The sequence below is a fragment of the Peromyscus eremicus genome, chromosome 4, assembly GCF_949786415.1.
Source record: "Peromyscus eremicus chromosome 4, PerEre_H2_v1, whole genome shotgun sequence".
NCBI lineage: Eukaryota > Metazoa > Chordata > Mammalia > Rodentia > Cricetidae > Peromyscus > Peromyscus eremicus.
The window spans coordinates 15,414,952-15,442,405 of NC_081419.1; the positions used below are offsets into that span (position 1 = coordinate 15,414,952).

At 48.8% G+C, this 27,454-nt stretch overlaps 1 protein-coding gene across 1 annotated transcript; it reads right to left on the reverse strand.

Annotated features, from left to right (window-relative positions):
* Positions 1 to 2,163: 2,163 nt before the first annotated feature.
* Positions 2,164 to 25,542, reverse strand: Ubac1 (UBA domain containing 1). Its single transcript, XM_059260325.1, has 10 exons — positions 25,288 to 25,542; positions 20,011 to 20,131; positions 18,782 to 18,855; positions 13,396 to 13,503; positions 12,179 to 12,281; positions 11,787 to 11,895; positions 10,528 to 10,759; positions 9,500 to 9,586; positions 8,607 to 8,745; positions 2,164 to 2,678 (listed from the first exon to the last, which is right to left on the reverse strand). Exons 1-10 carry the CDS (start codon positions 25,423 to 25,425, stop codon positions 2,563 to 2,565), a joined length of 1,227 nt encoding a protein of 408 aa, XP_059116308.1. The 5' UTR covers positions 25,426 to 25,542; the 3' UTR covers positions 2,164 to 2,562.
* Positions 25,543 to 27,454: the final 1,912 nt, after the last annotated feature.

Genomic DNA, 27,454 nt, shown 5'->3' on the forward strand with positions numbered 1-27,454 from the left:
AGCAGCAGCAGCTACAACTCGGAGCCACAAAACCCACCCCAACTGGCCGAAGTCACTTAGCCATCAACAGCTGGGACATAAGCTGAGCTTGAAGCCAGCTCAAGGCACAGATGTTTTTCTTCTCTCTGGGTCCCAGCTTTCAAGTCAAGTCTACATAGAGAATGACGAAGTCCATGCTTTGCCAGCCCTGCAACACCAGCCCTAAACAATGACTGCCAGGAAGTGTTCACTCAAAAGGCTCCGCAAGAGGCTGGGTATCAAGTAGCAGGCAGCACGATGCCTTGGGCACTCCCCAGTGGCCAAAGCGGGAGTGGAAATTTGGCACTAGGGTAGTTACTCTCTGAGGCCACTGGTTACCACCACTGTGGTTCTTTCCAGGACTCCACAGTGTATTAAAACTGGGACCCAGAGCTGGGGGTTTGGTTCAGCAAGTAAAATGCTTGCAGGTGAGCTTGATGACCTGAGTTAGAGAGCTGGAACCCACATAAAGGTGAAGGAGAAAATGGACTCCACAAAGGTTCCTCTGACCTTCTTCCTGCATGCACGGTGGCTCACAAACACTCTCCCACACACCATTAACAACTCAGGATTCTTTTTAATGTCTAAAAACTACAACCCAATAGACACACTGTTCCATGCATAGCAGAGGCTGGGATTAAAGAAACTGCATTTGCAACCTCAGGCCTCAGGCTAAAAGTGGGCCATGGAAGGCACACACTAGCAGGTAAACAGTGGTAAGGATAGCCAAGGGGAAGTCCACATGAGTTGGAGGTGGCGCACGCCTTTAACCCCAGCACTCGGGAGGCAGAAGCAGATGGATCTCTGTGAGTTTGAGTCCAGCCTGGGCTACAGAGTGAGATCCAGGACATCCAGGGCTACACAGAGAAACCCTGTCTCAAGAAAAAAAAAAACAAAAAAAAAAAACAGAACAGGAAATCCTTTCTCTCCAAATGAAGACCCCTTTCCAGAGCCAGTTTGTGTTAGCTTCTCAAGCTGTCACATGGGCACAGCTGTTTGTTTACTTTGTCATTCCAAGGACATTTGTGTTGTAGAAAACACACACACACACAGAGAGACAGAGAGACAGAGAGAGAGAGAGAGAGAGATCGATCATTTATGTTGTAGAAAACACACACACAGAGAGAAAGAGAGAGAGAGAGAGAGAGAGAGAGAGAGAGAGAGAGAGAGAGAGAGAGAGAGAGAGAGAGAGAGATCGATTGATCCTGGACAAAGGCCCAGAGCATCAGGACCTAACCCCAAGTATAGGACACTCCCATGGCCTGCAGAACCCCTTTAGTTTTATTTGGATGTGTATGCGGAGGCTACAAGAGGGAACCAGACCTGGAGCTGGGTTTGGAGTCAGGCAGGTGGTTGTGAGCCACCCAATGTGGATGCTGGGAATTAACCTTGAGTCCTCTGCCAGAAGAGTGAGTGCTCTTAGGCACTGAGCCATCATCTCTCCACCCGCCCTGGGAGCTTCTGATGCCTGACTCTTTGACTCACGAGGCAGACAGGCAGAGCCCTGGCGTGGGACTGCAGCAGTGCAGTGTGTGTTGTGTGTATCCTCCTCTGTCACTTCCTGCTCATTGTTAGCCCCCAGGATCAAAACTCCACTTACCAAACACTGGGGTTACAGGCGTGCGCCACCATGCCCAGCTTTTTACATGGGTGCTGGGAATTCAAACCCGGGTCCTCACACTTCTACAGCAAGCACTTCACCCACCGAGTCACTTCCCCAGCACCTAGAAACACGTGCTTAGATGTTTCTGCAACAGGCTGAGTGCCAAGGCTGTGGCTGTGTGTACAGCTCACCTTGGAGGCTGAGGTCAGGCAGGTGTGACTGCTTCATAAAGACACTTAAACACACTTGAGAACTAAATGTTTTACACAGTAACACTGAGCAGGGGTCACAGGAAGGGACTCCTTCATGGGCCAGCAAGATGAGTCAGAGACATTAAAAAAAAATGCTGCCAGGCGGCGGTGGCGCACACCTTTAATCCCAGCACTCAGGAGGCAGAGGCAGATGGATCTGAGTTTGAGGCCAGCCTGGTCTACGGAGTGAGTTCTAGGACGGCACCGACACCCGCTCTGGGCAGAGGCAGACGCACAGGCCTAGGGGACATGTGTGATGTCCTTGCTGCCGTGGAGTAACACAACTGGAAATAGGAAAAGGGTTTATTTATTAAAGTCATCTGTGAGTCACTCTGGTTAAATTAGCACACTTGACATAACACTTTGGATCAGAACATGCCTTCTTTAAAATACAGTGGGCTCCACAAGCAGACAGCTAAGGGTCAATTCAAGTAGCACTTCAGGAGCCCAGCAGAGCATCTGGAGGGTAGGGCAGCAGTCGGTCCTCTTCCCAGTGGACAGCCACTTCCTGTAAACACCTGTCAGAAGCTGGGACCGCAGCTTTCAAACACGTGGCAGACGCTGAGAAGCAGTAAGGTCAGGGAAGGAGAGTCACCGCAGCTGTGATCCAGGCAAGATTCCAGCTGGGCCCTGTGCCCACTGCCTCGGAGGCTGCTGAGGCTGCACACCACGGAGCACAGTAGGCACCACCTACGTGCGATTCAGTGTCTGGAAGATTCTAGAGATCTGCAGCATTACAGGGCCCGTCTCCGGGTCGTTCATCCACTGTGTGCTGTTAAGTGGGTTCTCCAGCATGTCTTCAAATGCTGTGGGAAGACAACAGAGCTGAGTGGCAGCACCCAGACACCAATGAGCACACTGAGCCTTTCTCAGTGGCCCTGTAGAGAAAGGGGGCAGGGACACAAAGAGCTTACCGCTGACCCTGGCACTCACCCTTAAGAGCCAACCACAGTGCCTGAGCTGTTGACCAAACAGATCTGAGAATAGAAGACAGACCTCAGGAGCCATCGGCTGGGAGGTAGACTGTCTATGTGATCACAGCACTCCCGACCACGGCCCATCAGCAGGGTGGTGGCTGCCCTTTCTTCCACCTCTGACAAAGCCACGAACTGTGTGTGTGCTTAAGTGCCCCAGCTCATCGGCCACCAGTGGGGAGTCAACAGCCTGAGCTCACAGCACCTCAACTCTGGAAAGCCACCAGTAAGACTCAAAAGTCAGACACCACAGGAAATGGCCATGTGCATAACCCTTTGTACTAATATGCTCCAGCAGATTTAACACCATTGGCTTGGAAAACCTACATGTTCAAGCACAGTGAACATGTCATGGAAGGCTGGAGAACAGCTCAACAGTCATCATTTGCTCAGCACACACAGGCCCCAGGTCCATTACTAAACCATAAAAGTAAAAATGTAACAAGGCATTTCTTTGAAATGAAAACTTTGATTTTCTTTTTTGTTTTTTTTTCCTGGTTTTTTGAGACAGGGTTTTCTGTGTAGTCCTAGCTGTCCTGGAACTCACTCTGTAGACCAGGCCAGCCTCCAGTTTAGGCCTGGAGTGCTAGGATTAAAAGTGTGTGCCACCGCCGGGCAGTGGTGGCACATGCCTTTAATCCCAGCACTCAGGAGGCAGAGGCAGGCGGATCTTTGTGAGTTCGAGGCCAGCCTGGTCTCCAAAGCGAGTTCCAGGAAAGGCGCAAAGCTACACAGAGAAACCCTGTCTCGAAAAAACCAAAAAAAAAAAAAAAAAAGTGTGTGCCACCACTGCCTGACAAACTTTGATTTTCTACAGTTTCACAAAATTATGACTGGGGAGATGGCTCAGTGGATAAAAGCATTTGTCACGTACAATTGAGAACCTGATTAATCGCCAGCACCCATATAAAAAACAGGCTATGACAGCGCACACTTGTAATCCCAGTACTGGGGAGGTGGAGACAGGGGAGCCTGGGGCTTACTAGCTAGCCAGCCTAACCTATTCAGCAATTTCCACATCAATGAAGGACCTTGTCTCAAAAAACAAAATGGGAGCTGGCAAAATGGCTTAGCAGGTAAGGAGTTTGCCACTAAGTCTGATGACCTGAGTTCAATCCCAAGGACGCACAGGTGGAAGGGGAAAAACTAACTCTGAAAACTGCCCTCTGACCTCCACATGCCCATACATGCCTGCGCACACACATAAATAACATAACACATCTGGTGGGCAGCTGAGGAATGACACGTAAGGTTGACCTCCAGCATCACAGGCACAGACACATGTTCATCTGCACACACACGAATACATACACATGTAGACACAAAGTGACCCTACAGGATTAAGGGGCATCTGAAAGGTCTGCACCGGGTAGCAACGGGCAGGTGTTCTTTGCACGCACATGCTGGTCTAAAATGAGTGTCACAATTGAGAAAATGGATGCTCGATATTCAAGGGCAATACATAAAAGTAGGGATGCAGACCGCCAACACAAGATATTCCACCACGCTAAGACAGTTCTCAGGTGGTTAAGCAATCAGGCCTTCGGCAACGGAGGATGTAGGTGTTTTCACGGTTGGTGGCAATGGTAGAAGGGAAAACGGGCAGACAAGACAAACAAGAGCCCAGATGCCCCGCCTCTGACTTAGTCATCTGACGCTGCTCACTCGGGAAATATGAGCTGCACCCAGAGTATAGGGCACAAGCAAGGCTTGCTGCACGAGAAAGGCAGGCCCTACTGTAGTCAGACAGAAAGCAATTTAAGTGACCAGAACCAAAATAACACAGTGCATCCAGAGAACCAACTGCTATGCATTCACCAACACTGTCTCAAGTGTTAAGGAGAACAAAGAACCCAGTGTGGCATGTTAGCAAGAGTCACACAGCAGTACCGCAGCACCACTGGCCCACCAGCACAGACACCAATGCTCAGAAACCAGGCCCAGTGGCACACGCCTAGCACACGGAAGGCTGAGGTGGGAGGAGCACAGGTTTGGGGCAAGCCTAAGCTGCACAGCAAGCAGGGCGGCAAGACCGGAAAACAGAAGCCAGAATGACACCCACCACAGGGGTCAAGGTGACTTCTACTTACAAAGTTTCTAAAACTACCATATTTCTGCTAAAACATAAAGGTCAGAGGTTTGGGGATTCCTTAATTTATAAAATTAATTTCTTTATCTACTGGGAGGGCACGCAGTTGATGACAATTTGAAGAAGCTGGTTTTCTCCTACGCTGAGTTCCAGGGATTGACCTCAAGTTGTCAGATTTAGTGGCAAGTATCTTTAGTCACTGAGCCATCTTGCCAGCCCAAGGTAGTTTTCATTTTACTATTAAACATTATCAAAAATATCTAATTAGAGTTTGACAGAGGTGTGCGATCCCTGCAGAGGATGGCTGAAGCAGGCCACCCTGGCTGCTGTGGACCTTCACAGGAGTACCTCATGGATGGCACCAGTGTGCAGTGCAGACGTGGCTGAGAGCCATGTGTCACCTCTGCAGTCAACTCAGTCCTGTTATGCAGGGTGCTGATGCTCTGCCCTGTGAACAGGCTGCTGCTGTGAGCAGCAGTCTACGCAGCTGGGTCCTGCCCTACTGGAGACCCCACCAGGTGCAGATGAAGGGTGCTTACTCTGGGTGGTTTATTTCAGAAAAGGAAGAAAGGAGTGACACCCGCTAAATATATGTGATTATCTAAAAAGACAAGACTAAACACCTAGTACCTAAAATGAGGGAGAGCTCCTTCTTTTTCGAGACAGGGTTTCTCTGTGCAGCTTTGGAGTCTGTCCTGAAACTCGCTCTGTAAACCAGGCTGGCCTCAAACTCACAGATCTGCCTACCTCTGCCTCCCAAGTGCTGGGATTAAAGGTGTGCGCCACTACCAGCTGGGACAGCTTCTTTTATCTGACCAAATGTATCTTAAAACACACTAATCTCCATGCAGTAAGAGAGACACTGATATATGAAAAGAAAGCTCGGTCATAGTGTACTCAGCATGCCAGGCCCTGGACCCCAGCGCGCGCGCACACACACACACACACACACACACACACACACACACACACACACACACCACACACACTCAGAAGTCCTCTGGTCAGATCCCAAGACAGCACCTATTAATTTCTTAAGATCTACAAACAGCCCGGCAAGGGCTGGGAGAGTGATGTTCTCAGTGTGAAAGAACCAGTGACAGTGAAAACACCAAAGACACAGTCTCAATACACAAGAGAAAACTCTGTACCTTACACCATGCAGGCTACAACCATACACAAGAGAAAACTCTGTACCTTACACCATGCAGGCTACAAACACACACACACACACACAGTCTCAATACACAAGAGAAAACTCTGTACCTTACACCATGCAGGCTACAACCACACACAAGAGAAAACTCTGTACCTTACACCATGCAGGCTACAAACACACACACACACAGTCTCAATACACAAGAGAAAACTCTGTACCTTACACCATGCAGGCTACAAACACACACACACACACACACACACACACACACACACACACACACAGTCTCAATACACAAGAGAAAACTCTGTACCTTACACCATGCAGGCTACAACCATACACACACACATACACACACACATACACACACACATACACACACACACACACACACACACACACACACACACACACACAGAGCTAAATGATGGACTTAAAGAAAATTCAAAACTCTCCAACAACCCTAGAGAAATGTCTTTCTGAACATAACAGATAACAGGCACCTTTCAAGTTCAAGGATCAGAGGACTTCTGTTCCCAAAAGCTCTTGATAGGAAACCAGAAATGGGACAACACACACAATAAGCTGGGAAGGGCCTGTGTTCAGAATGTGAAGGACTTCCTCAACAAGAGGAAAAGAAGAACCTCCAAGGGAGAGAGACATACAGAGGCCCCTGTGACGTCACACACTGCTGCTGAATTCCACCTGAGACCAAAGAGCACAGGGATACTTAGGGCCCAGGCGGCAGCAATGCCTTCTCTGAGCTCGCCCCTAGCACTGGAAGCCCCGCCCATAGGAGCCCATGTGCACTGAGAGACAGCCCCAAGCTTCTGCATGTAAGGGAATGACCCATGCACCACTGAACAGCAGGGTACAGTCACCTCTGGCCCATGGAATAGTGTACCTCACAGGAGATACGGCAGTAAGCACAGACGTGGCCGAAAAGTGACGCCCCATTTTAAGGCAGGGACAAGTGAGAGATTGACAATGTGCAGAGGAATGGCTGAATCCTAGAGGAAAGCCAAGGAAAGACAGGTCCCCAGGGTCACGGCCACTCTTGCATCAAGGGAATGGCACATGAAGGCTCAGAAGAAGCAGGGGCTGGATGGGTCAACTCTCTGCACTCACAGGACTAAAACTCTGAGGAAAGGCCCACCTTGATTCAGGAGGCTACATAGCCAGACCCTGTCTCCAATTAAAAACAACAACAAAAAACAAAAAAAAAAACAAAAACAAAAACAAGCAAACAAACACAAAACTTCAAGAAAAAAATGTGCATGTATGCAAACACATATGGACTTTTCATCTTGTCATCATCCCCGAACAATTCAGAATCACAGCCACTCTCCTGGCATTCATGTTACATTAGAAGTCAAAAGGAATCTAGAGAGTAGAAGCAATACTGTGCCTTTTTCTGTTGTTTCTTTGAGACAAAGTCTCACTCTTAGCTCAGGCTGGCCTGGAACTCTGTCCTTCTCTGGGATTGCAGGTGTAAGCCACATCAGTTTCTATGCTCCATTATGAGACCGGAGTGTCTGCACACACTTCCTGGAACCAGTACTGTGGACACTGTGACTGCTGAGTGCGGAGAGGTTGCAACAGCGTCTTGCAACACATCCAGGCTGGCCTTAGCCTCTTAATTCTCCTGCCTCTGCCTTCCAAGTGCTAAGACTACAGGCATGGCCACTACAACTGGCTAACTGTACTATCTACAAATGAAGGGCATATGCATAGCTATTTAGATCTATACTTTTTTTTTTTTGGTTTTTCGAGACAGGGTTTCTCTGTGTAGCTTTGCGCCTTTCCTGGATCTTGCTCTGTAGACCACGTTGGCCTCAAACTCACAGAGATCTGCCTGCCTCTGCCTCCCAAGTGCTGGGATTAAAGGCGTGCGCCACCACAGCCTGGCTAGCTCTATACTTTTTAAAGGTACAAACTTAGATCTTACTTCTATTTTGGGCATTTATTTATTTATTTAGGGGGGCATGCACATGCCACAGTGTGCAAGCAGAAGTCAGTTCTCACCTTTCACTATGTGATTTCCAGCCTCAAACTCAGGCTTGGCAGCAAATACTCTTACCCACTAAGCCATCTTACTAGCCCCATTATGTGGATTTTTTCTTTCTCTCTCTTTTTTTTTTTTTTTTTTAGTTTTTTGAGACAGGTGGATTTTTAATATATAAATATATATCACAAATAAAAAGAATGATCAAAGAAGTGCCTTATAATAAGCAAAAGCCGAAACACACCATCTCCTCATCTCCTCTCCCCATGCAGGCCACTGCTCTGCTCTCCTCAAGTCCCCCTCTGCAGAGGCCCATCCCACCAAGACAGAGCCTGACTTAAGGGACCAGGCTTCCAGAAGCATAGCTAAAATGCCTAAAATGTCTTGTAGAAGCCAACCTGCAGAGCACACTAGTGCCCAAACCATCTCTCCAGTACCTGTGTCTTGTGCAGGGAACCCACCCGCCATGTGTCCCCTCCCCAAGCTGGCCTAAGTAGACACACATACCTAGCAATGTCTTAGGGTTTGTCAAACCCAGCTGCACCACTGGGTTGTCCAGGATGGCCTGAAAGAGAGGGCTATTGGGATCGATGCCCTGGTCCAACTCCTCAGGGGATGGCTTCCGGTCCCCTAGCAGCCATTCACACTAAAAACCCAAGAATATCAGAGCGGCTGTTAGTCCCTTCTCAAAGTACCTGTCCCTTTTGTATGGTTCTCCACAAGCTCCCATGCTGCAATGCCAGGAAGGGGCCCTAACGTGAACAGACCTGGTCTACATTCAGCCAGCAAAGAGACAGAAGGAAGGATCAATCCGGCTGTCTTAGCAGACCTGGTCACAACACTTTACTTTACCTGAGGGAACCCCAGTATGACAGTATCTCACCACAGCCAATGAGCCTCGGAAGTCTGGATCCAGAACTGTGTGTGGCTCAGTTGTCTGAGGCTCGACTCCACACACAAGTGGGGGGGTCATAGGCCCATGACACAGTCCTCCCTGGACAGAGAGCCTGTCAGTAGCTACTATGTGTTCATGGCATGGTATTCTATCTTTTCTGTTTGTTTTGTTTCTTGAAGACAAGGTTTCTCTGTGTAGCCCTGGCTGGCCTCAAACTCAGAGATCCGCCTGCCTCTGCTACCCAAGTACTGAGATTGAAGGTATGAGCCACCACACCCATCCTATGGACTTCAATCTTAAGAGTTAATAACCCACAGAATATGTACACAAAAAGCATTGTGGGTCCAGGACTTTCTGAGTTTCTGTTTGAAATATCTTCCCTAGTATTTCACATAAAAAGTGCCATCACCAACTCTGTGTGGAAATCCCGACAAGGAACCTTCCCAACGCATGCACACGAGGTAAAGGTGACATGAGATGCTCAGAGCCCATCGCTGGCACTCACAGCAGCATTCTGCTGGTTGTTGTTCACCCGGAGTGCATCAATCACTTCCTTCTCATCAAAGCCCATCTCCATCAGCGAAATGACCGCCTAAGAAGGAAGAACAAGCTGGTCAGCACCTCACCAGGGGACACTGCCCACCAAGGAGCATACCACGGTACAGTGCAGGTTTCTGTCAGTCACAGGCAGTGGATAGCACTTGGCACACGTGAGGTAGGAAAGGGCACTGGGACCCTTGCTTCAAGCCAGGGCAGGAAACGTTTCGTCTTTACAGCCAAGGAGAGAAGTCAGGGCCTTGGCAGTGCAGTTGGTGCTGCCCAGGACTGCACCAGGACAACTGACTAAACACAGGCCCTAGCTGGCAGTTTTCCTCATCCCTGCAGAAGTAAAGCCCCGTTTATCTTTAGAAATCTCTCAACCTGGCCAATAGGATTGCTAAGGAAAATATGAGCCACAGATGACACCAAAATCTGGAGAGCAAGTATCTTGTGCCGAGTGGGCAGATCTGTAACCTGAAGAAAGTGAAGGCCAAGGAGGGATTAAACTGCTGCAAAGAACAGGAGAGGGAATAAAGAACACAGAGGCCAGAAAGATCAACCTGTGGTGATGACGAGGTGGGGCCAGAAGTGTGCACTTGTGGCAGTTGATGGAAGGCAGACAGGTATCCTAGATCCTGGGTCCTGATCCAGTAGCCAACCAGCATCACGCACTCCCACCCCCTGCCAGCCCACAAGATGCTCCTCCAGCTCTCTGGACACTGCCCACCCAGCCCAAAGGCCACAGCAACAGGTGCAGCAGCATACAATGTAGCAGATGGAAGCTTGCATACTCAGCTTTTCAGGAGATGTCACTGAGCAGAAAAAAGCCAACTGGACCCAAGCACAGAATGTGTATGTGTGAGATATATATATATATATATTTGAGGATCTGCCAGGCCTAAATGGGAACTCCCACCCAGACTCCAGGTGGCCCAGCTTCCTTGCACAACACAACCACAAAGCCAACCACATGCTGAGGCCCCCATCACATACCCGAGCATCGGCTCGGAATTCCCTTTTCCTGCGGATCTTCTTGAAGATTTCTGTGAGCTCATCTCGGGCCTCCTCATCTCCAGCACTAGTTCCCGCAGTGGCTTCAGGGGAGGTGGAGGTGGGAGCTGCTGCACCTGCCCCTGTTTGGGAGGCATGGCCTGGAAGAGGTGTGTCAATCGCTGGATCTTCCGAGTGTTCAATTAACCATTCCATGGCCTGAGGCACTGACATGCTGAGAGGGGACAAGAGATTCTCCTCAGCTCCCCCAGAACGGTCACTTCTGGGGGAACGGACAGGAGACTTTCCTGGCCCATGCGCTCCAACATGCTTCAACAGAGACAGCAAGAACAGCAGCAGCAACAGCGGCAGATGATCTCTTGTATGGAAACCTCCACAGAGCCCTTGCCTCAAACTCCCAAGACCCAACAAGGCACGCACAGACATGTGCCCAAAACAAAGGGACAAAGGAGTCTAGGCCCCAGGTCCACAGCACAGAGAACAGCCGCTGACCAGCTCTGGTCTACAGTTTTCATATGGGATCTGAGTAAGTAACTGAAACCAGAAGTGCAAGAAGACTATCAAAGGGCTCCTGGCCCACCAGGGCAGGTCTGGCTTCGGGCTCTCCTAATTTGAGGATGCAGGGCACATCTACAGACAATGTTTAACTCTCCCAACAGCCAGGTACGGTGCCTCACACCTTCAGTGCCAGCTACTCAGGAGTCTGAGGCAGGAAGACTGCATGAGTCCAGGAGTTCAAGACCAGTATAGGTAACAAGAGACCCTCAAAACACATACACATACACATACACACACACACACACACACACACACACACACACACACACACACACACCCCAAAAAGATCATAAATGAAACTACTTCTGAGGCACGACAATAAGGTGTGTCTTTTAAAACACACACATTAGAAATGACTTAGGTTGGAGAGACGGCTCAGAGTTTAAGAAGAAGAGCACATACTGCTCTTCCAGAGGACCTGGGTTTGGTTCCCGGCACCCATGTCAGGCAGCTCACAACAGTCTGTAACTCCAGCTCCAGGAGATGCAACTCCCTCTTCTGGCTTCTACGGGCGTGCATGTGTAGGGTGTATGCGCGCACACACATACACACACATATACACAGATAAATAAAAAATTTAAAATAAATCTTTAAAAAAAAGAAGTATGCCTCCACCAGAGTTTGGGGGGGAGATCACAGGGAAGCCCAGGCCCAGCTCCAACAAGGGAAGAAAGAAAGCATACTGGTTCAGCCGGAGAGCCTTCGACGCTCTGCTCTCAGGAAAGCCCATCTCTGTGAGCTGCCGCAAGGCAGTCTCATCCACTCGCTCATCCTCATCTTCATCCAGCATAGCTGAGAAAAAGAGAGAAGACCTGCCATGAGGGGGTTCCTAGGCCCTTTGAAGCCCCACAGCCTCATCTGCAAAGGCTCCTGGTGATTACTAATGCCACAGAAAACTCGAGCCCTAACATCAGCTCTTACACACACAGGGAATGGCCACACAACAGGTCAGAGCCCTCTTCTCCCGCCTAGCTCCCATCACCCGAAAGTAGAACCTGTTTTGAGTGTGGGGGCTGGGACACATTCTGAGGCTTGGGCAGACAGTTGGCGGGCACAGGCTAGGACCCACTCATACCATTTGCCTTCTTAAACAATTCAACGGCATCGGGATTCAGTGCTAACAGCTTCTGTGCAACCTCAATGAGAGACACCAGGATCTTGCGGAGTTCGGTCTGGAACTGCGGTAGAATGAAGAAAGAGATCATGCCTGGCAAGTGACACACACCTGGAATCCCTGCTCTGGCAAGGCTGAGGCAGGAAGATTGCTAGGAGTTTGAGGCCAACCTAAGTTATACAGTGAAACCCTGTCTCAAAAAGGAAAGAAAAGAAGATCATTTCTGTGAAGGTCCAACAAACCTGATTAAATCTGCAACCCTGCCCTGGACACGGCCCTCCAATCTATGAGGGCACTTTGGCCCTCACTTTTAATCCCAGCACTGGGAAGACAGAGGCAGACAGACACATGTGAATTCAAGGTCAGCCTGATCTACACAGGGAGACTCTGTCTCAATAACAAACAAAAACCCTAGACTGGTGAGATCAGAGACATCCTCCCCCTCTTCCCCCAGCCCTGCCTCCTGCCTGATACTGGGCCTGGAGATGGGATATCACAAGCTTAAAGCCTCTTGAGACCCTGTCCAGGGTTGGACCCACAGAAACCAGGAAGGGACCGACACATGTAGCAGTCAGTGCAGAAGAATTGCAAAGCTCTTATCAAATGGAACACTTCAAAAAAAGACCCCAGAGAGGCTTAGCTCCCAACAGTGCCAATATGGATCCAGAACTGATAAGTTAAACGCTGGCCACTTTGCCCAACTCCTGCATACACAGCATATTTTACATCGACTAGCCCACGTAAGCATGCTGCAGGCTTCTGACTTTAACTTAGTTTTCTTGTTCACAGTAATTGGGGAGCTCACACTCCTCCCTGAAGGCTTTGTTGTACTTAGAGCAAAGCCATTGCATTTCTCCATAGCTGTCTGTCTGTCCAGTGCTACAGTTACCTTGTCAACTTTGTAGTTGAAAAAAAAAGTGTAATTTATGGAACCGTTCAAAAGTAGTAAAGAGTTCCTGAATACTCTATTTCAGAGTCTTCTCTTTTTTTGGGGGTGGGGGGTGGGGGGTGGGATAACTATAACATCTAAGCTAGCCTCAAACCTGAGCTCAGGCCATCCTTCTGCCTCAGTCTCCTAAATGCCAGGACCAGAAGCATATGCCAGTCATGACACCAACCCTAAACTTCTTGCTGGCCCAGAGGACATGCCCCCAGCCCCACACTAGGCAGGTACTCACATCTCTCATGGTGGTCTGGACTGCAGTCCGGTCTGTGCTACAGGCAGGCAGGTTGGCTGTTGCCCGGAGGATAGCATCTTTGTCTGGAGCCTTTTGCTCTTGCTTCTTCTGCAGAGAAAATGATTCAAGTCAGAAAAGAAGAACCCAGGAACATGAGGAGTATAACAGTGAATGTGGACCAACAGCCCACAGGGAGGAGAACAGTAACCTAAGTGTTAGCTGTGATCCCCTTAGGCTAGAAGATTCTGGAAAGTTCTAGGCACAGCATAGGAAGCAGTAGCCTAACAAGATGCTTAGGGCATGGTTACACCTGCTATAAAGCATATGCAGGTGAAGACGAAGAGGCTGGTGCTGCAGAGTGGCAGTCCTGTGGTACTTTGGTGGGGCTAGGGCAGAGTCCTCTAGAGGAAGCAATGGCTGCAGTGAAGCCCGGAGGCCTCCCAATCCTCCATGAATGAAAGTAAAGGACGAAGGTGGCAGAGGCTCACAGGTAAGGAGGACAGAGAGTAAACCAAGCCAGCAGAGGCAGTTCAGAAGGTATGGGAAGGCACACAGAGGGCGGACTGGGGCCAGAGTTAATGCCAAGAGCCCACAGAACACAACCTACTGAGATCAAGGCCGTACCAACCTACTGAAGGGCATCGGGATACGGGTGCCAGAAAAGGGAGGTTTGGGATCCAAGAACCACTACTCTACCTCACTGGCCTTGGCCAACAACAGTCTGGTGAGACCTGAGAGCCGAGAGTGAGAGGCTGCACTGCAGAGAGGGAGGAAAGGGGAAGGGGGGCCTTCCTGCACCCTGCTTCTGCTTTGCTTCCTGTTCACCCCAGCGACCCTCATAGACTGGAGCAGGAAGGGTGCAAGAAGGCCTCTGCCCCAGGGAATTCAGCACCTGGCACAGACCATCTAGGCACAAAGCACCGCAAGCTTCCAGGGCTCTCAAGGTTAGGGGAATAAGAAGTAGTGAGGAGGAGGAGGAGCAGGTAAGAGAAGAGGGCGTCTTGCTACCAGCAACCCAAAGCCACACTAATCCAGCATGTGCACACCAGGGTACCACCAGCAAGAATCAAAACAGCCAGGTAAAGGGGCTACAGAATGGTTAGAAGATATGGTCAAAGAAATGCACAGGATGCAAGCCCACCAAGCCAGCCAACAATAGCTACAGAGAAAGAAATTATCAAGAACAATCAGAAAAAAACAGGTGTGGTGGCACACATTGGTAATACCACTTGGGAGGCTGGAGTAGGAACATCTCCAATAGTTCAAAGCCAGCCTAGTCTACATAGAAGTACAAGCTAGAGCCAGGTGGTGGAGGAGCATGCCTTTTTTTACATTTAATTCTTTTTTTTTTTTTTTTAATTTATTTATTTATTATGTATAGAGTGTACTGCCTATATGTGTCCTTGCAGGCCAAAAGAGGACATCAGGACCTCTGGAAGAGCAGTCAGTGCTCTTAACCACTGAGCCATCTCTCCAGCCTGGAGCATGCCTTTAATAACGGTACTTGGGAGGCACAGGCAGACAGATCTCAGTGAGTTCAGCCTGGTCTATAGAGTGAGTTCCAGGACAGCCAGGACTGTTGTTACACAGAGAAACTCTGTCTATGAAAAAAATAAGAAGGACAAGCTAGCAAGGCCCTGTCTCAAAATATAAAAAAGATCCAGAAGCAAATTTCTAGAATTCAAACACCTGACTCTCCAGAATCTGGGAAAAGTCTGCTTCAGAGTACATAATCAAATTCTACAATTCCTCAGGGCACAGATGCCAGGTTTCAGACAGACAGACAGAACAGGGAAAAGAGGTGATCACAGAAGGACAAGAGTAAAACTGTCAGTTCAGGTCAGATGTGGAACACCAAGCCTGGAAACCAAGATGCAGTCACGTTCCACCTAGCCCTGTGAAACAGTTAATCTTCACTGTCAACTGTGGATTGAGAGACACACAGAAGTTAGTAAAGCACACCTGTGGCATGCCTGAGAGGATGTTTTCAAAGAGAATTAGCTCTTCAGGGCTGTGACCTAATCAATGATTTCATCCATTGATGGCTTCAAAGTATAAGTAGGGAGATGGCAGAACTGTGGAAGGCAAGGCAAGGCCTGCTTAGAGGAAGTGGGTACTGAAAGGTGTATCCTTTTGTTCTGTTTTTCGAGACAGGTTTCTCTGTGTAGCCCTGGATGTCCTGAAACTTGCTCTGTAGACCAGGCTGGCCTCAAACTCAGAAATCTGCCTGCCTCTACCTCCTGAGTGCTAGGATTAAAGGTGTGCGCCACCATTGCCCAGCTGAAGATGTGTCTTTTAAAGAGTATTATCATGTCCTGACCCCGTCCTGTCATCCTTCTTTGCTTCCTGACTGCCATGCAGTGAAAAGCTTCTGTCTGCCATGCTCTTCCTCCATGACTCTGCAACAGTTATAGCCTAAAGCAATGAAGCCAGTTGACCCCGACTGAAACTCCTGAAAAGTTAAACCCAAATAAATTCTTCCTCCTCTAGCATGTTTCCTTAGTATTATGTCACAGTGAGGTCAAGTCTGACACACCAAAGGAGGACAAGAAGAAAATTCTGCAGAAGAGAACTAGACAGCCCTACGCTTCCTGCTAACAGTCCCCAAGTCTGCAAGATACGAAGATGTAAGCAGGAGTATCAGCCCTGGGCTTCGGTTTCGTCACACGGCACAGGTGAATGCAGAAAAAGCACATGGTTTTCCTGGCCTAGCTACTAGAGCCCTTACAAAGGATACCACTCTTTCCAGCAAGGGGGTTCAACCACTAAAAATTTCTGCTTCTTTGGCGAAGATGGAAGGCCATGCAAACTGTCCCCAGGAACTGAGAGTAGCCCCCAGCTAACAGCAGTGACAGAATCCTGTCAACTGCATGAAAGCACCTGGAAGCATACCTTTCCACAACCTCAGAAAGGAACGCACAGGAGTCAGCTGAGCCTTCTGTCCCCACAAGCCTTAGTACTAAGTTCAGGAGGGGAGTCTGTGGTAACAAGAGGAAGCAACAGAACTCAATATACAGCACAGAAAGTGGAGAGATCTGGCTGCACAGTGGGCAGCAATTCACACTACACACAAGGCCCTGGACACACAAGACAAGTGCTCAACCACTAAGCCACTTCCCTAACCCTACAAAAAAAAAAAAAAAAAAAAAACACCTTTTTTTTCCTCCCTAGCTGTGGCTGTCCTAGAACTTGCTCTGTAGACCAGGCTGGCTTTGAACTCAGACATCAGCCTGCCTCTGCCTCCCTGAGTGCTGGGATTAAAGGTGTGCACCAGTACCAGGCCAAAAAATCTTAATACCCGGTGCCTCTGGCAGAAAAGAATACTTCAATGACAATAGTAAGTAGAGTGGTTTGAAAGACAATGGCCACCAAAGGGAGTGGCACTACTAGAATGTGGCTTGTTAAAGTAGGAGTGGCCTTTTGGAGGAAGTGTGTCACTGTGGGGGCGGGCTTTGAGGTCTCTTTTGCTCAAGCTTCCTTCAGTGTGACTGTTGGTCCACTTCCTATTGCCTGCAAGATGTAGCACTCTCAGCTCCAGCACCACATCTGCTGCCATGCTCCCCGTCATGATGATAATGGACTGAACCTCTGAAACTGTAAGCAAGCCGCCCCAGTAAAATGTTTTCTTTATAAGAGTTGCTGTGGTCATGGTGTCTCTTTACAGCAATAAAAACCCTAACTAGGACAGTAAGCAAACACGAAACGGTCTTCAGCCAACCCTGTGATAGCCTACTATCACTGGAGGGAAGGAGGCTAGGAGGGGAGCTGTATCCTTATCACTAGAAGTCACAATCTAATGTTGGTCATGGCAGAAGGAACAATGAACGCAGAGTATCTAGAAAGCAGGAAGAGAACGGCCAAGGATAACGGCTGAAAGAAGTAGAGGCAGGCTGCGCTGGGTTTCAGTGGCAAGCATAAGGCAGCCGGGATCTGTCCCCAACACTTATAGTTATGAGTGACTTCCTCTGGGAGACATGAGTCCAGTATGATTTTTTATTAGATTTGTAGCACTCTTTGACTCTTAATAACTGCACTGCTAGAATTTTAAATAATGCCATGATGTTTCCCTTTGCAGTTATGTACTATGTCAACACAGCTCTAGCAAACTACTAGCTAGGTACTCACCCTAAGCAAGTACCCGAAGCAAGCAGGCCACACAGTTTATGGTCCGAACTATGTTCTTAATAGTTACGGGGACTTTAAGTCTACACACTCAGAACTGTAATCTGAGCTCTGCCATCAGCTCAGGAAAGCAGGAGGTGGCCCAGGAACTATCTGATGAAGCCTGCCCACTTGCTGCCTGACTGTACCCACACCCACACCACCACGGCCAGGTGGCCAAAGATAAGGAGGGCGTGAAGCCCAGGCACTCTCTATATCCTTGACCTCAGAAGAGGCTCCAAAATAACTCATTTGCTATCAGGCCATGGATCCAGCCCAAGAGTTAGCCTAATCCTTCCCTGACATTAACACTCTCCCGGGCACATCAGAGCACATATAAGGAAGTCCGGACCCCTGAAACAGGAAAAGGTGTTAAACAAAGGTGACTGTCCTTTAAAAGAGCTCATCCTGGGACTGGAGAGATGGCTCAGCAGTTAAGAGTGCTTGCTGCTCCTCCACAGGACCTAAGTTCAGTTCCTAGCACCCACATCAGGAGGCTCACAACCATCTGTAACTCCAGCTCCAGGGGATCAGACATCCTCTCTGGCCTCTGCAGGCAAAGAAACACAGACTAACACAAATACACAAATAAAAACGTTTTAATAATCTTCAAAATCTCATTTCTCTCCACCAGGCACAAGTGTGTAATCTGGTGTTGAGACAGGCTACCCCCAGGATGCATCCTGCACTGCATAAGAGAACCTTGCTGAAGGATGGGCTCTGGAGCAGCCACCACACAAACAACAAAGTGTGTGGTTTTCCTCAGGCCCCAGGTAAAGGGAAGGTGCAGCCACAGATCACCCTCTAACAGGGACTCCAGGACAACGACCTCAACGTAGCTGCAAGAACACCCAGGCCAACCCCGGTGCACAGCTGCTTGTCACCTCTCTGCATGCCTGCTCTTTGTGTGCAGATAGATCCCTAGCTACAGCCTTCTACATCACTCTTCTGGGAGAAGGGAAAGATAGACACACAGGAGTCACACTGCAAAGGAGCACCGGAGGGAGCACCCACTGAGGATGGTGTCCTCACTCGCCTCTGCTTCCAGACCAGTGGCAGCTCTCCCGTCACTAGACACCAGGCTCGGCCATGATAAAGGACCCCTTACAGCACACATGTTGTGGAGGGACTACGCGGGCCCAGGGAATAAACTAAGCACTTTGAAGTCTGAGGCACAAGAGACACCTACCAGTGAAGAGCCCTAGCTCCAAACTCTGAAACTTACCTTTTCTTCTGCTGAGACATCAGCCATCTTAGGAAGTGGAGAAGGAGCACGCTTTTTTATCAATAACAAGACATCTAGAAAAAAAATTGAACAGTTACATATATGAAGTCAGTTACCATTTCATAGCCATAGATGACATAAAAGGTACCAGATGGGGATTGGGGTGGTGGCTCAGTGGTTTAAGGGCTTTCTATACAAGAGTGAGGACTGGAGTTCAGATCCCCAGAATCACATGAATGAAAGGTGGGCATGGTAGCCTATCCATAACTGTAGTACTTGCAAGGCAGAGATGAAAAATCCCCAAAGCAAACTGGCTAGCCAAAATAGCCATATAGACAAGCTCTAGGTTCAGCAAGAGAACCCGCCTCAATAAATAAAATGATGTCAACCCCAGACTTCCACGTGAATATTCATCCATGTATACACATAACACACAAGAATGCTAGATGCTTGATGTCAGAAAGCAGGAGTTTCCTCTGGGTCCCTCCTAAGCCAAGCCAGCTCTTCCTCCTTAGCTTTGAAGTGGCCACTGGGTCACCATAGATGACCTGTGGCTTAAGAGGTGGGCATAGCATGTGACAACCATACAGAGCACTGGTGGACATCTCACATGAGGTCCTTATTTTCAAGGGCTTGGTCCTAAAAATCTGTGAGGCTAGAGAGCTTGACCTAAAGCCCAAACAACCTGAACCATAGCCAGTCCACAGTTCACTGTGGGGGTGGGGGTGGGGTGACGGGGATCACCTCCTACTCCATTTTGAGCTTTGGTCATAGCTCATGATAAAAGATGACAGCCTGAAGTCCTCATTTGCATGACATACAGACGACAAATTTCCTCCCAGAGCCAAGTAGGAATGAAGAAGCGGATGTGCAGAGCGGAGGTGTCTCTCTCTCACTCGGACCCTGAAACGGCCACTGTGACGAGCACTCCCATCACAAAAAGAAAGGCACAGACGCTCCAGAACCTGGCTTTGCTTTAAAACAGGATTAAACGTAACACTCTTTTGGCTTCTGGGAGGTCTGCTAGTTGTTCAGTTTAGGTTTCTGCTATTTTTCACAAGTACACCAAAACCCACACTTCTTTTAATAAAAAAGTTTTAAAAAAATAAACAAACAAAACCAGAGTCAATCTGGCTCTCCTGCTCTTTCTAAATTCAGAAAAGCGCCATGTGGTGGCACAGCGATGAGGCTCCATGCTCTGTGGATACTGCCTCTCAAGGCCTTCTTACCTTGGTCCTGGATGTTTTCTTCCAAGATAGTTTTGGTGTCACTCAGCACCCTCTCTGAAGCAGCATGTATTAACTTATGGTGGGTTACATTCTTGGGGTCTTCTAAGCTCCCATGAGCACCCTGGAGGAAGAATCAAGGCATAGATCTATAAATAGGAATTGAATTGTGATAGGAGTAACATAGAGTCTAACACCTCAAGCCGCACCTGGAATTACTGATGCTGCTTCGGTCTGTGTCTGCCTGTCTGTCTATCCGTATCTCTCCCTCCTTCTCTCTCTCTGTGTACAGTATATATGTGTAGTGTACATATATTTTTTCATGTGGGTGTCTGTATGTGTGTCCATAAGCATATGACAGCCAGAGGCTAAAGTTGGGAGTCTTCTTCAACTACTTTATTTTTTGAGACAGCATCTCTCATTGAACCTGGCTCATCAATTCATCTATGGTGACTGGCCAATGAGTTCCAGAGATCCTCTAGTCTTTGCCCCACCCCTGCCCCACCTCAATGCTCGGATTACAACGTGCTGCTGGCACTGGCCTTTACATGGGTGCTGGGGATCCAAGCCCAAGTCCTCATGTCTGTAAGGCCGACAGTTTACTGAGCCATCTCCCCAGCCCATGTTTCTTTCCTAGTCCAGATGTTAAAGCATAAACGACAGTAAAGAATCTGCACACATGATGAAAAGCTGAGTGAAAGGTCAGCAAGCATTGACCCCTCTAGGCCTTCAAGCTGATCACCAGTCCACAGTAAACTCTCGGGATGGCTAAGAGCTTGGGAGCACAAGAGCCTACTGATAAGCACTTGCAACCCAAATCACTATAGTTTGGGAAGATCTGGCAAATGACTTAGATGAAAACGTCTGTGGTCCCGAGTAGCTAAAGATCCCTTTGATTTCTTCATTCGCTTTTCCTTCTTCTGCAGACCCACGAAGGGCAGAGGAACTGCACAGAAAGAAGACAGCAAGGAGGTGACACCTGCCCAATGAATATCACAAAGTCCTCAGCAGAGCACAGTACACAACTGGCCTCAGCTTTGCCTTGGGCCCAAGCAATAACCACACTCCAGATGCAGCTTACAGGAGGTCAGGGGCTCACAGCTGTGTCTGTGTCCCCAGGGCCCTAGACAGCTAGTAAGAGTGCTGGGCAGAGGAGGCAGGCAGAACTAGGAAAGCAAACTATCCCAAGTACTGAGGAAGACAGCCTCTCCAAAAGGACCAAGCAGGTGACCAGAGAAGCTACCTCATGACAAGTGACTTCACATACTCAGTGGAGGCTTGTGCAACCCCTTCCCATCTTTCACCACAGACTGTAGGCAGAGGCCTGGCAAACACAGCTCACGAGCTCAGTCAGGCTCCAGCATTCACCCAAACAGAATGCAAACACATCATTTCCAACAACAGAGTCCTGCTTGCCTTTGGGTCGTACCATCCTCTACCTGTCAAGCAGACAAAGACCAAGAACACACTGCCGGTGCCACATGACTGTGCCTGTGTGTTCAACACCAGGTATACTCACCTGAGTTTGTACAAGTTTCCACAAGTTCACCACTGCCCATCATCACATAGCTTTCTCAGGCCCAGGTACCACACATCATACCAAGTCAGCTGCTGGCCCTCCCCGAACTCAGAACAAGGCTAAGGGCTATAACTCTTTCTTGCTGCCATGGGTCCCTTGGTGTTAGATTAAGAAAGGAAGAAGCCAGGAAACTCAATGAGATGGCTCACTAGCACTTTCTTTTTTTTTTTTTTTTTTGTTGTTGTTGTTGTTTTGTTTTGTTTTTTAAATATTTATTATGTATACAGTGTTCTGGCTGCATGTATACCTGCAGGCCAGAAGAGGCATCAGATCTCATTACAGATGGTTGTGAGCCACCATGTGGTTGCTGGGAATTGAACTCAGGACCTCTGGAAGAACAGCCAGTGCTCTTAACCTCTGAGCCATCTCTCCAGCCCCTCACTAGCACTTTCTAAAACCTGGAAGGAACTAAGACACAGGCTTGGAGGAAGCTTTGGTCCATCCCAGAATGGGCCACCTAGCACATTTGGGACACAGGGTTCTTCAGGCCTTCCTAGATGTTCTGGAAGGATCTTTGATACCATGATGCACACACTCAACAAAGGGCCCCAGTACATATGGCTGCTAACCAGAAGAGAAGAAAAAAATGAAGCATGTGTTTCCCTCTAGACCCTGGAATTTTAGAATACTAGAATCTTCCATCAGTCTCAGATTGAAAACAGTTTTGAAGAGGGAACCATCACACACAAAGCTGTTAAGACCAAAGGGCATATAATATAAGATGGAATCTACCTTACAGCAGCCTACATACTCACCACCGTGATAAAGCAGAGAATACCAACTGCCCTTGAACTCAGAAAGGGCTGTTTGATAACTAAAAAACACCTAAGGCATTCATAAGGTACACTTCTGGGTGACTTTGAGGGCTTTTCCACAGAGAATTAGGTGAGGGGGAAGAAAACCAAACCTGAATGTGATGGCACCATCATGTGGGCTGGAGTCCCAGACTGAATAAAAAGAAGACAGCCAACTGAGAGCCAGCACTGCCCTCTCTCTGCTTCCTGATCCAAAGATATGAGAGCAAGCAGCCTCGAGCTCCCATCGCCACAGAGCCATCATCCCCACCATAAACAACTGTAACCCTCAGACCATGAACCCAAATAAACTCATCCCCTAAGAGCTTTTATGTGGTACCTGGTCACAGCAGCTAAAAGAGTATAACACCCATTCTGCTTTCAGAAATACTAAGGGGGCTGCTTTGAAATTCTAAAATCTGTAGCTAATCCTAATGGATTTTTCAAGTTCAGAATACAGTCTGAAATACAATTTAAAAAATAAAATAACTGTATTCTGAAACATGTCAACAGCACACCAGGAACAAGACATAAGCACAGGTCGTCACACCACCACAAACGATCACATACACATATTCCAGAGGTGTCCGGCATTGGCTTCTGCTCATGTCTGGTACTGTACATCACAGAAAGATGACCGGGCCTGAATCTTCACGGGACCTGGGACAGTTTAGCCTTGGGAGAAGTTCTGTGCTTCATCCAGGTGCTTTGCACCACACAAAGGTCCCTCCATACTTCAGCTCCATCACACCATACCACCACTAACCCCCTTTAGAAAAGAGGGTTTACTGTGTCCCATTCCCAGACATGGTCAATGGAAGCAGAGGAATTCCATGGTGAAGTCACTTTGAACAACAACAACAAAAAAGGGCAAAAAACAAATCCATTTCCTTAAGAATTATAATAACAAGCCCCTCCTTGATACAACAGTAGACTCCCAGGTGCTCTGTACGAGAAAATTTTTAAAAGACTATATCATACCCCTCAGGTAGAGAGGAAAGAAGAATAAATAATAGTAAAAAACCCTAGTACAAGTATGCACAAAAGAATGAGGAGAAAGGAAATCAGGTCAAGATAGCAATATGATGTGCACCAACAGGTTTCCAGGGGGACAGTCAGGTACAACTAGAAAACCCTCTCTTCTAATGAATGCTCTGTGACTCCCAGACAATGGGACCTGGAGGTGGGTCAGTTCTGATGCCTCAGCTCTCTAGTCCTGTTATTTAATTACGCTGTGTCCCCTGCTGCTTCAGTCCTCACACCTGGAGAATGCAGAGCAGAATAAAATCTCAATTTCAAGAAGGATAATGACAAACAAACAAATTCAAAATGATACAACTTGCAATACCAACTGGAATATTAAATATCACTAATAATTAGCATATCAAAATCAGTTGCCTAATTTACCCCACTGCTCCTGAAATTTATTAGTAAGCATTTGTCAATCATTTCCTATTCCCTTCATAAAATATTGCCATGCTGATTATGTAAATTCACACCATTAGTGGGTTAAGCAAAATGCCACACCAACGGAGGGGACATCCCATGTTGATGTGGTTTGGAGTTGCCAACACATTTTCACCGACTCTGTCAATCCTTATACTGGCTTTGGAGTGACCCCAAGCTTAGGCCTGAGGAACCCAACCAGGTGGTAGAGTACACAGCACAGTACCAGACAAGGACAAATGCTAGGTAACAGTCTAGATGCCCAAGGAGTCCCCAACCTTTTAGCTTGTGCTAAGCCTGTGAGTTTTCTAGATGGCAAGACCACTGAGATTTGTTCAGAAGAAAAACAAGAAAGCAGTCTAAATACATTTTGCCCTTGGCCATGTGAGCCTCCTTGAGGTGAACCACAGAAGCTAAGACCCACGGTTACTCTATGTAGAAGGGGCTTGAACCAAATCTCCTGGTGCCTGTCTAACATTACAGACTGACTCCACAAAGGAGATGTTAAACTACCCTTTCCAAGGAGCTGCTAAAAAATTTGAAGACTGCCTTTAGAGGCAACTCAATGCTGCATTTTAATAAAACCTACCACTGCAGATCCCTAACTTTCCAGAATCCCCACTAAAAAGTTGGGGCCACCTTTAGCATAAATTCTGGCACTAATTGGGTCTGGTACAGTGCTTCCATAGGCCACCAGGATTTAACAGGCACCTGTCTCACCTTTAACTGAGAGCAGTTTAGAGGCAGAAAGTCTTCAAAAATTAGTTCCAAGACTTAACTACCTAAAACTAAAAAGCTAACTATAGTACAAAGCTCATTGCATGTAAGTAAACTTTACAAATGCCAGTTGCTGGTGAGGAGACCTAGTTCTGGATCTTCCCACTCAATCAACTGTTGCCCCAGCAGAAAACAGAAGCCCAGGGACTTGTCCCAGAGTAGGACTATTTTAAGTGACTACAGCTAAGAGCCAAGCCCAGGCCAGGGGTTCCTAGCAGCTGGCTCTCAGGCAAGGAGCGGGCCCTCTTAATAAAGAGATCTAGTTACTTCTCAGCTTCTGGGGAAAGCTGATGTAAAACAAAAACCTCATCCCAACATCAAAAAAGCCCTAATACTAGAAAACCATGAGTCCTTGCTTTCTCTCTCCCAGTCTCCCTTCACTCGTTGCCTTCACTACCTCAGCATGTTGCAGAAATTAAAGAAAGCTCGCCCATCAGCCGGGCCAGACTCTCTCTCCTAGAGAGGCAGCTCGCTCCGAAAGAGAGCGGGAGGTGCTGCCCCGACCCGGAGGAGCGACGGCTGGGAGCTGCAGGCTGCACGGCGGACCCCAGGGTCGGGTCCCAGGTGGAAGTGAAAGTCTGGTGCCTATGTGGAGATGCGACTCTGGGGCGGAATCCGGGACAGGTTTCTGGTTTCTAGGTAGGAGGCAGAAGTGGAACTGGGTCGTAAGGGGCTCGGCCTTACGTGCTTGAGGCAACTCTCCTTGAGCTTCTCCACCGACGTGTCCTCGGTCGCCTCTTCCAGCCACTCGGCGCCGTCGGCTGAGCAGATGTGCAGCCGAAGCACCTTGCCCGCGAAGATCTTTTCCTCCTGCACGAACATCGCGCCGCCGCCCGAGCCTGCGCCCGCCGCCCGAACCCGTGAAGGTCACCGGGGCTGGCGGGAGGACCAGGGGCGGGGCCGGGCCGCCGCGCGCTCCTTCGCTGGCCGCCGCCGCCCCGCCCCGGCTCCTGTCGGCTTAGCTGCCCGTCACTGAAGGGGCCGGAGCTGTCCCCTCGCTGCCGCTGCTGCCGTCGCAGTAGCCGCCGGGGGCGCGCTGTCGCAGCCGCGCCGGAAGTGCGTAATGTGCGCCCGTGAGTATGCCGGGAGTTGTGGTTTTTTTGGTAGGCGCTCCGCGGCAGCCGCAGCCGCCGCACCGGAAATACGTAGTGCACCAAGGCATGCCGGGAGATGTAGTTCCCACAGGGGCTCCCGGCCTCTTACAAGGAATGTGTGAAGCGGGTCAGGTCCCCATCCGCCTCTTTCCTTCAGCACCAACAGCCTTAGCTACAAAGTCAAGCACACACGACTTCAGAGTTGGCAGGAAAAAATATAAAACGTCTCGGTCAGGGCACTAGGAATGTGTCACAGTAAGTACTTGTCTGGCATGCAGGAACTCCTGGGTTTGATCCCCAGCAGGGTATAACCCTGACAAGTGTTTATAATCCTAGCACTTAGGCAGAACCAGAAGGACCAGAAAGGAAAATGAGTTCAGGGCCACCCTGGAATATATGAAAGCCTGCATAAAAAATACACAAAAAAAAAACACGCATGCACGCGCGGGCGCACACACACACACACACACACACACACACACGCGCACACACACACACACACACACGCACACGAGCTGGACAGACGGCTCAGTGGTTAAGAGCACTTGCTTTCTCTCTCCCAGTCTCCCTTCACTCGTTGCCAGGTTTGGTTCTCAGAACCCACAGGGTAGCTCACAACTATCCTGGAGATCGGATGCCCCCTTCTGATTTCCAAAGGTTTGTCTGTAATGTTAATACATATTTGCAAGCAAAACACTCACAAAATAAATCTTTTACAATTAAGAAACAAGCAAACAATGAACAGCTATCATTGAGCCAGGAATGGTGATGTAGAAGTAGGGGTAGAAGGATCAGAAGGTGGAGTTCATAGTTATCTTTGGGTACATGAGATCCAGTCATAAGCAATATTTCTGCTGACCTTAGACGGGCCCAGAAGGGTTCATAGGACCCATTTCTAGCTGAGTACAATACATGGTATGTTGCATCACCCTGGGGTATCCTGTCCACAAGGCCATGCAGGTAAAGGCTCTTGCCACAGATGGTCCCAGAACTTAGCAATGGGAGTTGTGAGGAGTGGATCTAAGGCCCCTCTAGCTGGTCAAGTACCCCAGGCCTCTCTCCAACCAACCCCTTGTTCTTTGCCCAAAGCCTAGGCAACTCAGCCCATTCTTCAGGCCTTAAGGCACTTTTCTCCTGGACACCTGTCATGGCTGCATCCCCTGGGCTACCTATTTGCATACTGAGAGTGTTGGCAAAGTATTTCCACAGAGCCAAAAGTCAGTATGAGCACCCTGTCACTGGAGATGCTGAAGGGAGTGCCCAGAGGGACATGGGACGAGTCCCTTCCATGTGCTAGATCTGGCTCTCCAGGATCCCCAGGAGGGGGTGCTAAGCAGGAGAAATTGTGGAGATAGTGGTCTTTGCAATGTATGTTTGTTGTTCCTCCCCAGTTGGCGACAAGTCCCCTCTTCCAACAGACCCAGGCTTCCATGTAGACACAGAAATACCACTCACTCAAAGCCGTCTGAGGAAGGATGAGCTGTCCAGCCTCCCAGGTCAGCCTTGTTACAGAAGCTTGGAGGTCACAACCCTCTTGGTATGGCTAAGCTATGTAGATGCTCATGTAGTATTCAAGGGAGCACCCACTTGGTTCTCCCCCTGCTCACCAGCCTGGCTCATGCATGGGCTTGCATGGAGACTCAGCTTCTCCCTGACCTGGTGCCTTTCTGCACCTTGCCCAGTCTCAGTCTCTGCTTCCGAGAACATGCTCCCCCGTCCCCGCCAGCCCACAGAAAGGCAAGTGTTTATTGAGTACC